Raw genomic sequence first — 15217 nt, forward strand, 5'->3', positions numbered from 1 at the left:
AAATACCTGTGAATATGAGCTAGGTTAGAACAATTCTCACGTATCTGATTTTCCAAATAATCTCTAGCCATCATAGCGAATATCCTATGGATTAAACTATCAGTTGTAGATAAAAGCTGAAGCATTTCAAAATGAGTTCCTATAAAAAGAACTTCGCAAATCATGATATTCACTATGTAGAATTAAGGTTTTGTTTTGAATTCATTTCTGAACATCAGATTTAATATCCTTACCTAAAGAGCCATTCATGTGATGTGACTCCATTCCTCCTAATCCACCCATGGGACCATCTGACCCAGGGCCCATTGGAAACTATTTAAAAAATGGAGAAAATGACTGTGATCACATTGAAAACAATTGTTCATCTCAATGTCACAATACCTATCTTTAACTCTGTAAGACACTTCTATAACTTATTTTCATTTCCAAATTATGGAGATTATTTTCCTAGATTTTTTTCCAGCTTTCTAGATTCTCTAACTGGACTGCTACTTCCCTCATTCCATCTTCTCTATGTTCTAGATCTTCAGGCTAATCCTCATTCATATCCAAATTTTTCTTCAGACATCCTTAACCAGAAAGCACATATATTCCAGTGCAAATGAGAAGATAAGTATTCTATGCTATTGACAAATTCTGCTATTATAAACCAGAGGTAATTCTTAAGAAGCTGCTAAAGGTATTGGCTTATTAATAAGAATAACTGAACATTATATGCCAACATTAACATTTTTCTTAGCAGACAATCTATCTTTGTTCAAATGGACATGATAAATAATTTCATCTTGCAGGTTAAATACATTTAGCTCCTTGGGGATAGCTGAATATAGCTAAGTCTTCTTGGCAGTCTCAACTATGTCAGTTCAGTCACAATTAGGCATTCAATAGCAGTTATATTTAACATTTTTTAAAGTAGTGATGTTTCATTTTCAAATGAAACCTTACATTAGAAGCGTAGTACAACACAGATGTAAAGAGATGTGCTGTGGTAGAGTTGGTGGTGGAGAGCCCATGACCTGCCCGCTTAGTCTCTCCCTCAACTCCCCAGAATACTTCTAAGGAAACTCAGACCTTAGTTTGAAGACAGGCTATCTATAATTACCTTATGTTTACAGTTAAGATAGATTACTGAAAACACTTGTTCTTAAAACTTCCCATGCCCAAATCATTTCTTCCATGTTGTATGGTGCAGAATACTAAATGTGTTGCGTGTATGTATGTGTATAGATGGGACTGTGGTGGTTACTAATCATGTAGGCTTCGGGGGAAGATTGCCCTGAGTGGATACCCTGTATACCACTGACTCTGTGTGGAAAGAAGATAGCTTTCCTTCACCGTGCTCACACAAACCACATGCTTATACATTTTCACAGGATAATGCCAATTCTGTTGTCTAAAATTTTGTTGCTTAAAATGCATGGATGGATTGTGTATTTTAGATCTGGGCTGAGAAACTGGTGCCGGTGAGGCCAACAGCCTGTGAACCTCCTTGGCTTGGTCCTTTTATCCGGCCCCCACTGCGCTTTAAACAACACTAAGACTGTAGGTATTATACTTGAAGCACATAATACTGCAGTCCTAGCCCTCAGCAGGCATTTGCTTTGACTACCTCTGGCTGAAATGAATGACATTTGGAAGAGTGACATATTCAGCTTCTGCTTCTCTTGAATCTCTTATCTTTGTAACAAGTAAGAGAACCAGAATGGAACACACTTGGATGATATCAGTTTAGCTGTCTGCAGAAATGTCTTCAGTACCATATGCTCTTGGTTTCCTCCCTTATTCCCTCCCTTTCAAATATCAAGTTTTAAGATCTGAAATTGCAGTATGAAGAGCTTTTCCACATTTGTGCTGCATTTCTGAAATGAACATTGTTCATGATCATATTCAGTGTTCTTTAAAATCTCTGTGAAAACACCTTTTAGACATTACTGACAGAAAATTCTTTTTCCTGAAAAAGAATTTATTTGATTATACAAAGGGAATACTGGTAACTGAAGGCAGTGCTGCTTAACAGAAATAATATGTAAGGTTCAAATGTGAACTACGTAAATAAATTTAGATTTATTAGCAGCCATGTTTAAAAAGTAAAATGAAACAGGTGGTTAATTTTAATAACTTTACTTACTTATATAATCAAAATTATCAATCAAAATAGTCAGTATAAAATTTTAGTGAGCTATTTTATATATTTTTTCATATTAAGTCCTCAAAATCCAGGGTGTGTTTCATACCTGCAGCACATCTCAGTCTGGACTAGCCATATTTCAAGTACCATAACATACTGGACAATTTAAAGTTTCCCTTTGCTAGGAAGCTCAATTATAAGATTTCATCCCCAGTTTTTGGTATAGTTTTGGAAATTCTTTATATGTGTTTTGATTTTTCTTTAATTTGAGCTACCTTTTATTCATATATATATATCTATGTATTAACTGTATTTTCTTATATTTTTTGTTAATATGTAGTCTTATAGATATCATTTTTCTGTACGCGTTCATGGAAAAATCATGACCTATGCTTTATTAAGTACACTCAAATTCTTTCTGTAGAACTGCTTCAGTTCTATATTTAAACTCCAGATTTCAAAAATTTAAGAAAAACAGGCATATTCAACTTCCTAATTTAGTTTCAAGTTTATCAGGAAAAAAAAAACAACCACCTGAAGAAATTAGTGATGTGTAAAATGAGGTGAACATATGATTACACATTAACTGTCACTTTCAAATAGTCAATATTAATTATTAGGTATTTGAGATAAAATAAGGCCACATACCAACATTTTATAATTAAGTTCTGTTTTACATTTCCATTATATTGATATGAAATCTCTTGTTATGTATGTTATATATTATGTTTTTTTCCAACCCAGAACACAGAATTTGAGTTTTTGATATCCAGTAAGATCCTGGATAATAAAATATAAAGCTTAAACAGTATCAAGGAAAAGGAATGTACTTAGAGCTTGAGTCTTCAAATACATTCCAAAAATTTTTAAAAATGCATAGTTACATTAGGCCTGTTAGGTCCAGGAGGTACTGCATTCATTAAAGTATACATGTTGTCTCCAGAGTTGGTTGAGTCTGAAACAAAATATTACTGAATTAATATCTTTCATTATAATCTACGCCCAAGTCATCACAAAGTAATAATCAAAGATGATCTGGACACTTATGCATATTTATAGCTACAGCACTCGAAATAGTCATTACTAATGTTCAGAAACAAATATCTGTAAGTCATTTTCTGACCCAAAAATTATCATTCTGAGGTTGTAAATTAGGAATATCTACCTAATATATTAGGAGTAATCACTTGAATAATTCAGATCAAAAGGAATATTACTTTAAAAGTCTAAAGAGTTACTGTAAATTTTTTCTTCTTTAAAAAACATGATCTCTTTTGATTTCTCTAAGCAATTTATATGTATACATATAACAGAAATCTCTTAAAATTCAGATTTAGTAGCTTTTAACTTATTATTTCCTTAGGCTTCTTATAGACCAATTTAAAAAAGTTTATTTAGCTAATAATTAATAAAAGCTGGTAGAATATCCTGGCTTAGTTCCCACAGAAAGATATTAGAACGAGACTATACAACTGGAATGAAAATTCTCTTGCTTGAAGTAAAAGCCAGCTTCCACTAGTACAACTTTTGATAAAAATCTTTTCATTCATTTTATTTTTGATTCATTATAATAAAAATAACTGTAGTGTATATCCACATAAATATATGTAACATTTTACATTTCATGTCTATTAGCTAGTCCTAATTAAGTCTCTGAGTATATGTGTTTATAATGTATAGCCTAGAGTGAAAGGCTTAATATTTTATATTTAGGAACTATCAATTATAAAATGTTTTTCTATTTTTCCACAATTATATAGTTCTCTTAATATAATGTTGCAGGCCTCTATTTTGAAAAAGATGTTTTTCAAATGTTTTGTACTGATTCAAGGCAGAAGATAAAACTTATTTGCTTTCTCATGGCAATAACCATAGAGTGAGAAATGGGTGATTACTTTTCCTCTTGTTTTGTGATTATTAGACGTTAATTTATTATTTTAGAGTAGGTTAGATGCCATTTATACTTTGTAAACAGTGATCCATAAACCTAAATATTATTTTTTATTTCTAGATTAATACATCATATTGTTGAGAAAGTTGAAATGCCCACCTCTGGTTGACCTGTTTGTTTATACTAAGTAAGCTCCTAATCTACTTTTGTGGCCTTAACTATTTTTACATCCTTATGTACACTATACTCCTGTCAACCCAGGCTACTTGTTCTTTCTTGCATATGATCATCCTTCTCCATCACCTTATTTTTGTTCTTTCTTCCTCTGAGCATCTTCTCTACACAATCTCTGCTTACTGAAATTATACTCTCACTATTCAAGGCCCATTGCCAATGCTACCTCTTCCATGAAGTTTTCCCCTGATACTTAAAAGTATGTGAGTGCTCCTCTACCACTGAATTCTGCTTTGCATTATAGTTAATATTTTGTCTTATTTTTCCCTCCTGCTTCAAACTAGGCTATAATTTCTTTGAGAGGAGGAAAGGGACCATATCTTACTCATGTTGTGTACTATAAGTAATAAATATCTACTAACTTAGATTCAATTCATGGCATAAACTCTATCCCATAAAAATGTATCTGCATCCCATAAAAATGTATCTATTTTTTAAACATAGGAAACCTTCAAATGGTTTTTCACCTTTATTAGCCTTACTAATTTTACTTACTGATTTTAGCAATTAATTTGAAAGGAAAATGGGCTGTATATTTAAAAATATGCAGAAAGAAAACTTTATTGCTTTTAAGACCAATCAAATATAATTGCATCTGAAAATTAAGAAACATTGAGTGAATAAGGTTGGTGTTTTTTAGAAAATGTCTGATTTATTTTTATATACAAAAAAACTTTACAATAGATATTCTGGCACCTATTTTTTGGAGAGTGGGGGATATTGGCTTCATATTAGAGGACTGACTGTGATAAAGGATGAGTACATAAAAGAATAGGCAGAAAAGCTAGCAAGATATACTGGTGGCAATTTCTGGCTTGAAAGGAAGAAGTGATCAGATTACTTATCACCTGAAAAGTTTAGTGTTACTCCAAAAACTTTCTTTGAGTATGTAGTGAAGTATTTATTTAATCACATGCTACCTTCATAAATTAAACCTTAACTTCACCAAAAGGATTGCAAATGTGGGCAAGATGTTCAATTCATATACTTCTGTCTTCACTGAATTTTGTTTCACTTCACTGAAGATGTTCTGAGGACAGAGATCCATGAAATATTTATGATATATTCCAAAGAGTTAGTGAGGCAAAGTAAAATTTTGAATTAATCATCAAATTTATGCTTTTTCTAAATTAAAGATTCAAAACTTAAAAATATTGATTGGTATGATTAATGATATTTAATTTCAAACTTCTGTGTATCTTAGATTTCAACAAATTCGTAAGAACATACGAATTTAACAGTGCAACATAATAAAAAATTTTTTCTAATTATAAAAATTTCCCATATATTTCATTACCCAGAAGTTAAAACTGACAAAGTCTTAGTCTGTTTCTTTGTTATCTACTTTTTAGGTTTCAGGGTAATATATTTTAGTTTTTTTGGCCACGCCGTGCGGCTTCTGGGATCTCAGTTCCCAAACCAGGGATCAAACCCATGCTCTCTACAGTGGAAGCACGGAGTCTTAACCACTGGACCATCAGGGAAGTCCCAGATTTCAGGGTAATATATTTTAAAATAACACTGTGATCATATTGTATTAAATCATGAACATTTATTTCTCTGTGTCATTAAAATTTCTTTGATAATAATTTTAATGGCTACATTTTAGTCCATAACACATTAATTTAAAAATATCACTACAACTGGATTAGGCATGAAGGCTGTTTCTATTATTTTGCTATTGGCTATAACAAATGAGCATCATTCTACATGATTCTTGGATTGTACCTCCAATCATTTATAGTAGTAGGATTATAGTGTCAAGTGGTATGAGCTTTTTCACGGCTCTTGCTACATGTTGCCAGGAGCTTTCTAGGAGGGCTGTGCTACCATCAGAGGCCTCAAGACACATTTAATAGTTTGTATTAAAGTCTCAAAGGCAAGAGATATTTAAAATAACTACATGATTCCAGGAATATTAAAGTATTTTGGTTTAAAAGGTTAAAAAACTTTCCCCACTACATAGTGGGTTAGCTAACTAATAAATACCTATAGACGTGTAGGATAAATGATATTGTAAGCACATCCACATCTATCTTAGATGCTAGATATGGTGGATCTGATTTGCTGTATTAAACCTAATGGATCCATGTATTTCATGTGTTACTTATGCAGAATTTTTCTTAAGTTGTGAGGTTTGGATCTTTTCCACAGTCTCAAGCAAACTTTTAGTCAGATAAATTATTGGGCGATTCATACAGATCAACACAGTTTTCATTCTGATTAAATCTATTACGTACACAACAGGAGTTTTCTAAATGCTTAAAGTAACTGGACAATAGTTACTTAAGAACACTATTTCTTCCTACTTGCTACCTCTACTCAACTTGTGAAACCACCAATGAGGTAAAGAATACTACTAACTTTCTTTCATAACAATTTCTGTATTTTGTGATTTTACTCTAAGAATCAAATGCCCACGTGGCTAGTTCGATTACAATACCTGCTGGACTAGGCATGATGGGTGTTCCTGGTGGCCCTCCACCTCCTGGAGGACCCTAAATAATTACACAAAATTTCAGTAAAAATAAGGCATGGCATTAAACAATATAAGGAAAAACAGAAGTTAGACTTTATAATAATCCAGTTTGAAAACAGCAGAGGAAATACATTTTCTCCATAATTTATTTTCTTTGAATGCACAATCATTTCAATGTTATGCAAAATATAATTTAGCTTAAATATGCTGAGATTGTTTTGACAAGTTTCCAAAAACAATGAGCCTGTAACGCTGATTTATGATTCATGGCTTAATGACATCAGGTATAAGGAGGTTAAGGAGAAACCATTTAATAAGGCCTTTACAAATCCCATACAATAGAAATCATTCATGTGTATCTGTGATTTAGCTTACTGCAATTTTCTTACATTTTGTATCACTGGTTTTTATAGGCAACTGAAAATCAAAAGATATTCATATGTTTAAAAAAATACATTGATGCTGTTTCTTCTGCCAGCATCAACTGCAACACTTCTGATGCACTGTTCCTTCAGCTATCACATCAACTAGAAATGAGAGGTAATGCTGACTGATGAGAGGGTTTCTAAGGCTGTAGGTACACAATCAGTTTGAAATGGATGTTAGGTGACTCAAATTAATTCAGTTATTTCATGCAACCAAAATGAATAATTCAGGCAATGAGTTTTAGAATGTTCAGACTTACAGTAGTCAGATTAACTATTAAGTGGCTAAATTTTTGCTTCATTTGGAGTGCACAGACATAGCCCACTAATTATTTCAAATAATATATGTATTGCTATTTATTAAACAGCTTAAATTTACTTTCAATTAAGTCTATAATTTCAGAAAACTATATATATCAAGCCTATTTTTAATTGACTTTAAGAAAAAATAGGTTTTACTCAAACTTTTGCCCTGTTGTAGCCTCTCCCGTTGTGGAGCACAGGCTCCGGACGCACAGGCTCAGTGGCCGTGGCTCACGGGCCTAGCTGCTCTGCGGCATGTGGGATCTTCCCGGACCGGGGCACGAACCCGTGTCCCCTGCATTGGCAGGCGGACTCTCAACCACTGCACCACCAGGGAAGCCCTACTCAAACTTTTTTACTTTCATAGTGATTGTGCAAAAAGTTAGACTTGCTTAGCTTGCATAGCTTAAAGGAATACTGAGCACTAAGTTCACAGGTCCAAAACAGCGTGTGCTTTTCGCTATGGTCACAGAACACTGTTTCCATGGAGGGTAAAATGCGCGTTGATCTTCTTCCTAAGTACTCCTTTTTTCCTACTCTGGTTAACCACCACCTCTGAAAAGTTCTTTAGGAAAGATTCTTCTTTTTACCGTTTTACTCTTGCTACTCTGTTAGGCATTTCCCTCTAAATATTATAAACAAATTATCTTTTATGATGGCCTTGAGATACAGCAAGGATGTAATGTGATGATGGTCAAAAGGTCATTTGCAAGTTCAAGAGGTCATGTAAAACCTGCTAATTTGACGAATGTAAATAATTGGAAATTTTTAACATGTACTAAGTGATAAGAAGAAGAGTAAGTGGTCTTGGTTTCTAAGAATGAAAACTAGCCCTCCTTCCCCAAATTACTAGTCATTATTCTGCTATCTAATTCTCTTTGTGGTTGGGAGAAAGTTTAATGTCTTCTTAGACTCTGTGTATGGCAAGTGGGGTGGGGAGGGAGTGTAGATTATTCTGAAGAACTGCAGATTCAAGCATATCATTGCATAACTGGGATGGCTTTCTTCATGATTGGACAGTGTATTGCAGTGGTTTACAGAAACATATGCTGAAGTAAAACACAGTACTCAGGGCAATTTTGGACAGATTGATAACTGTTTCACTAATGAACATCAACACTGAGGTTGGCAGACGAAACAACTCAATACAAATCAGATGTTCATTTCTTGGCCAACACACAGGGGCTCTTCTTAACATCTGGACAACTATTTCATTGCCCAAATAGAACATAACATCAATTCTTATGAGCAAACAAACCCAAATGTACTTACTACATAATTCCCAGGAGATGCTGAGGAGTATGGTATCTGGAACATGAACAGGACAAAAAATATACATATTTTGATTCATGTGGCAGTATGCAGACTGACCTAAAATGAATCTATTTTCTAACTTTTGTCAAGGTTTAAAATTTATCACAAAGGATAAAGGCATTTATATATGTCTGAGTGCTAGAAAACTGAATAAAATGCAGAATTATCTTGATTTACAAAAAAGAGGATTTTAGTCAAGAGAAATTTGGATAGAATTACAGCTTCAAGTTATATTGATTTCAGGGCAGTTGTACTCACTGCTTGATACAATGACACTTATTTTGTAATTAAAAAGATATATATTTGTGCAGATAAAAACCAGAAACCAGAATTTTTCAAATTAGTAGCCTTTACAGATGCAATTTCTAATTTATGTGCATTCTGGGATACATTATTTTTTTTAAAGACAGGTTTCAGGCTACTATATTCATGCAGTAGTCAATACTTGATATATAAACCTCATTTTTCCCCCCTTTCCTTTCTAATTAGCTTCTAGAAAACAATATAATGAATGCAAAAGATTTTGTTAATGTAAGTCTCCGAAGACTACTAATTTGTGGGGATCAGATATGGGTAACACATTCCCTCTTTCCCTTCAAATCAAGCTCCTAACTAAGCTCTTTTCTAGAGATTAGAAGGTATTAATACGACATTGCTGTGATAATTTAAGAAATGAAAACTGGAAAACATATATTTAAAAATAACCCCTTAACTGTGGATATTAATAGAGAAGTTAAATCCAAATATTCTTTTTTCACACAAGCTCACTAGCTTACATCCTTCTGCACATCCAGAAGAGATATTTTTGCCTTATTCTGAAAAAAGCCAGTAAATTACTGTCTTCTTGGAGTAGGACAGCCAGAGCCAAAACAGGACCTTAAGAGTGGTGAAAAGATTATAATGCCTGTACCTAAATGTTCCCTCCACCCCAACTCCTTCCTGATAATTAAACATAAATAATATGAAATAATAAAGTAAGCAGAAAGAAATACAACAAAGTTATGGTTTTCCTTTGATTTTAATATTGAGTTATTTGAAAGCTCTCTCCTCATTGTTTGGTGTCCTTGCTTTGCCTTAAGTACAAACCACAGGTGTCTGAGCCTCTGGTTGGTCCACCTGTGGGGAACTCAGCACTGCAGGTGGCCTTTACCGGAGTGTCCAGTATCACTAGTGATAACTATCACTTCTGTGAGTATGCGGATCCCTATGGCAGTAGACATTTACTCGACTTGGTGAATGAAGACAGCTTTGCTCTCTAGGGTCCTCTGCAGTTCATGATCTACTATCCATCCTCTGCTTATTATTTTAAACATGTGCACCTGCCCTCTCCAAATCACCAACTTATCTGTTGTCTCCAGCTTTCATCTCCTTACAGCTTTAGCACCTGGCTCATGTTCTTCTGCTTCTATTGCCTACCGTTGCCCTTAAGCAACTTCAAGATATGATCTAACCACTCTTTAGATCTTTGGAATTTACACTCACTGCCTTTCCTTTCCTTTCCAATATACCCCCCTTTTCCATTTCTGAGCACGAATACATCCTAAAAGGTTTTGCACAGAGGTCTAAACAACTTTCCTGACTGACATTTTTCTTGTTCCTCATGGCACTCACAAATAACATTCTATATTCCAATCAGAATCTTATCCCATCACAATTCCTCTTTAATTTTGGCTTCCCCTCACTGTTTCTACCTCATAGTCTTTGTTGCCCTCATCAAGAGAAAGGAGGATTTGGGCTCCTACCCCTAGCACTTTATGGAACCTGCATTCTTGTAAATTACATCAGCATCTGCCAGCCTAGCCTGAGAAACAAAATATGACAATGTAGGTAGAAGTACTGTGTGGGCGTAGAAGACGTTATTTGACCTGGGCAGCTAGGACTTAGAGAGGGTGGGGGTCCATTGGAAAGACAAAGAGAAGTATCAGCATTTGAAAAAGCAATGTGAAAGTACACAGTTTATTAGGGAAATGGTATATGTAATTTTACACAGTTGTTGCAGTGTGGGATGTATAGGGGATTGTGGTAGATGAGGCTATATGGTCAGACTGAATTTATGCTGTTGGAAATAGGGAGTCACAGGCTTTAGAGAAACATGTTCAAATTTATGTTTTAGTAAGATAACTCTAGAGGCATTATGGAACATGAATACAATTTAGGGGACCATTGCAAAAAGTCTAGGCAAGAGATGGTAAAAAGTGTTCTAGGCAGGGCTGATTAAGATAAGTAGGAGTAAGAGAATTTGACAGACTTTTCACAGATGTACTCCGCAGGGCTTGATGACAAACTGGGTGTGGTGGACAAGGGAAGGGAGAAGTTAAGGTGATTCTGAGGTTTCCAACTTGCTGACTGGGTGGATGATGGTGCTACTAATTTATATACAGGGAATTTAGGAAGTGGGGGACAAGTTTGGGGAATACCTGACATGTCGAATTGGAAAGCACTAATAGACACTGAGTTAGATCTGATCAACAGATATTTGGAAACAGAGGTCTGGAACTCATTGGAGATAGGACTAGAGATAAAGCTTCAATTGAATAAATTTCCATTTTGTGCTGGGCACGAGACTTTACTCTAGGATTTGATTAGATTTAGTGATAGTTGAAAATGTTAAAATGAAAAAAAAAAAAAGCCCAAGATTGGAATTAAAGAACATTACTAGTTAAGAAAGGGCGGATAATGTGACTGGAGGAAAATCAGGAGAAAATATCTCATAAAAAGTCAAGCAAGTTAGACTTTCAAGAAGCAAGGAGTTGGGGCAGCTTGGCTAGGAAATGCCTAAACTGGGCTTATTTTTGAGCTCTGTCAGGCTCAAGTCTTTCAACCTTTCTGTGACACACCTAAGAATAAATAATAAAAAGGAATATGCTAGTACAAATATGGAAAAAAACATGTTATTTAAATGAAGAAAAGAAATGAAGAGACATTTAAACAAAACCAAGGTAGCAAATATTTCAAAGGTCAGGTATGATGAGGACAGAAAATAAGTCATTATTTTTGGTTGGTAAGTAGAAGGTCACTAGTAACCTTCAGAATAGTACTTTTCATGGGAATTGAAACAGTTGAGAATTCAATTCAATCAATCTTCGTCCATCACCTGTTATATTTCAGGCACTGCACTACCACATAGTAATGAAGTGGAAAAGAGGATCAAGGAATTCACTGTCCAGGAGAATGGTGGTGAGGGATTCAATGTGTGAGAGACACTGGATGGTGGTTTGAGACTGAGGAAGGGTTGAGAGAAGTTTTCTATCAGTTGCCCCCTCCCAACTCTAGAGGAGTGAAAGACTGGGGGTTTTAAGGTTGTCTTGGGATTTTGTTCATTGGCACAGTGTTAGGGAAAGTTCCAGCCAATGGAAAGGGATTGATGAAAACTCCTTTAGAAAATGAATGAACGAGATATGTAGAGACATCAAGACATGGAATAAAGAGAACAGATAAAACAGTTAGCGTTGAGAACATTTCTGAGACAAGCGGAAAGAAAAACGATTAAAGGTCTTATAATATTGGAGGTAAGGGTAGAATTTGAAGAAATTTGAGTCTAATGGTGTTTTGTTTTTTTTCCTCTATAAAATATGAGACAAGTTTAGCTAATAGAGAAGGGGCCAAAGATAAGAAGTGCAGGAAAGGCAGGCGACTAAAGAAGAGTTAAAAAAAATTGCTGGTCACACACATCAGTGAGGACTCAGCAGAGGTTGAAGGTTATATATTTAAATTATAACACATTATGTTATAATGTTCAAAGACTTGAAATCACCTTCAACTTCTTCACTTTCTTTATCCTCAAGTCCAACAAGTCACCAGGTATTTTTGATTCTATGTGAGACATTTATCTCAGCCATCCTTTCTCCACTGCTTTTACCCTAGGCTCTGACAACATTTTATAAGGTCTGTTACTATACTCTCCTAATATTGTTTCCCTATGTGTCCATTTTATATGCTATCTTCCTAAAACACAGCTCTGTTCCACACAGATGATAATTACAGATTTCTCAGCATTCAGAGCCCTGAACACATCATGGTCCCATTTTTCTTTTTCCAGCTTTGCCTTCCAAATCTATGTTCCCAGCCACTAAGAGTCTAATAATTTTTTCTCACACATTGCCTGCATTTCCCTTTCTCTTTACTTTTGTCCAGGCCTTTCTCCACCTCTAGTGACCAGATTCTTCCCAATGTAATTAATCTCATCCCTCCACCCCTCTCCCATATGCTACACAAAATAACGATTAATATGAAATGAAAGATGAAAATGCAGATGTAGAAGATAAGCAAGACCAGAGAGGTAGAAGATCAGAATCATAGAACAAGAATCTCTTATTTGACAGATGATAAAATTAAGGGCCATATGTATTGTCTGGTTAAGCTAGACAGAAAATTCAAGAGCTGTGACAACAATCCAAATATTCTGAAATATTCTGACTCCTAATATCCATGACTGGTGCTGTGGTAGGGGGAACAGCAGAATAACAAGAAGTTTTTTGGCTTCATTAAAAAAATGATTAGCTAAGTAGCTTTATATTTTAGCTAAGTAGCTTTTGTCAACTGTGAATTTCAAAACTACCTTAAAAGCACTGAAATTCAGTTCACCAGAAATCGCAAGGGGAACATTATCTGTGTCAGTGTAAAGTTGAAAATATTCTATTATTTTGTAATGCTCTTAAAAAAAAATGAGCATCTATTTGTACAGGGCAGAGCCTATTTGGAGTAAAATATTTGTATTTCTCTTAGGCTTAATCATTGTAGTAGATCCTCATTTTTCCTTAAAGGGGTTTTCTCTTCTATCTGTCCAGCTAGTGAGTTGATGAATACAATGCTATACTGAACGTTTGTTGTTTCTGCCTATCCCCTCTTTTGCCAACAATTCCTTGAATTCTCTTTGAACCATACCTCCCTTATTTTTCCATGTGGCTTGGGTGGGGCTCAGGAAGTGGGTGTGTGACCTAGGCCTGGCCGATCGAGCATTGTACATAACTGGTTCATGAATGAGTCTATGTACCCAAGCTAAGTGAATCCAGTTCAGTTAGTTATTCCCAATACCTGTGCTTAACTGATAGAGTTGCGCTCTTTTGTACTCAACAGGGAGCTGTGAGGATATAAATCTGGAGCTTCACAGGGCCTTCTTGCCAGATGAGTGGAACAAAGGTAAGCAATGAATAGAGGCAGTGTCTGATGATGTTATTTGAATACTTGGAACCAAATGTACCCCAAAGCAAATTTATATCTGGACTTTTCAGATACATGATCCAGTAATATTCTCTTTCAATATGAGCCTAGTTTGGTTAGTTTTCTATACCTTGTAATCAAAAGTGTCTGCAGACAAAGCTAATTAAGATATTTTTGATAAAAGTGCTTGCTACTTAATGATTAGAACTTGCTTTATAGTTCAACCCAAATGCACAGTTCTTTGTGAAAAACATAAAAAAGAAAAAAAATGGTTGGTAGACTTGTAAATAAGCTTCCAAGTAAGAATCTGAGGCCAGTACTGTAATGCTCAGAGTGAAGGAAGTTAAAAGTAAAAAATCGTACTCTTATTTTGAATTAAAAACATAAATTTGTCCTTAAAAATGTTTCTCCTGCTGCCATGCAAAACAGTGCCAAAAACATTTTTGATCAAAACACTTGTATATGACAAAACTATGTAAAGATAAAGATTAAGCAGATAAATAAATATATTGTGGATAATGGTTGGTAGATTTCTCACTTTCAGAGAAGTGAAGTATAAACCTGGAAAGCAGAAAGTCTAGAATGAACTCTGTTGTACTGAATTGAAGCTGAAGCACCAGTGTGCACTCACGGGGTTTTTAAAAAATTTTATTGGATAAAAGTTGATTTACAATGTTGTGTTAGTTTCAGGTGTACAGCAAAGTGATTCAGTTATACATATACATAGATTCATTCTTTTTCAGATTCTTTTCTGATACAGGTTATCACAGAATATTGAGTAGAGTTCCCTGTGCTATACAGTAGATCCTTGTTGATTATCCATTTTATATATAGTAGTGTGTATATTTTAATCCCAAGCTCCTGATTTATCCCTCCCCTCCACGTTTCCCCTTTGGTAACCATAAGTTTGTTTTCGATATCCGTGAGTCTGTTTCTAAATAAGTTCATTTGTATTATTTTTTAAAAATCAGATTCCACATATGAGTTATATGATATTTGTCTTTGTCTGACTTACTTCACTTAGTATGGTAATCTCTAGGTCCATCCATGTTGCTGCAAATGGCATTATTTCATTCTTTTTTATGGCTGAGTAATATTCCATTGTATATATGTACCACATCTTCTTTTATCCCTTCATCTGTTGATGGAAATTTAGGTTGCTTCCATGTCTTGGCTATTATAAATAGTGCTGCAGTGTGCACTCATGGTTTTAATATGTAGAGATACAGAAAGATATAGATGTGTGTGGGTGTGTGTATATACATACATCTGTATCCTAGTTC

The 15217-nt window shown here is 34.7% G+C and overlaps 1 protein-coding gene across 10 annotated transcripts in view; it reads right to left on the reverse strand.

The window, feature by feature from the left end:
- SSBP2 (single stranded DNA binding protein 2) overlaps positions 1 to 15217 on the reverse strand; it is a 298735-nt gene that overhangs the window by 15082 nt on the left and 268436 nt on the right. For all 10 annotated transcript variants that reach the window (XM_029215894.1, XM_029215891.1, XM_029215885.1 and 7 more), the window contains 4 exons: positions 8733 to 8768; positions 6697 to 6751; positions 3013 to 3083; positions 234 to 312 (listed from right to left, as the gene is read on the reverse strand). In XM_029215894.1, coding sequence (XP_029071727.1) covers positions 234 to 312; positions 3013 to 3083; positions 6697 to 6751; positions 8733 to 8768 — 241 coding nt within the window. The remainder of the gene's footprint in view (positions 1 to 233; positions 313 to 3012; positions 3084 to 6696; positions 6752 to 8732; positions 8769 to 15217) is intronic.

This window comes from Monodon monoceros, unplaced genomic scaffold (genome assembly GCF_005190385.1).
Source record: "Monodon monoceros isolate NGI ecotype Baffin Bay Population unplaced genomic scaffold, NGI_Narwhal_1 Super_Scaffold_12, whole genome shotgun sequence".
Classification (NCBI taxonomy): Eukaryota; Metazoa; Chordata; class Mammalia; order Artiodactyla; family Monodontidae; genus Monodon; species Monodon monoceros.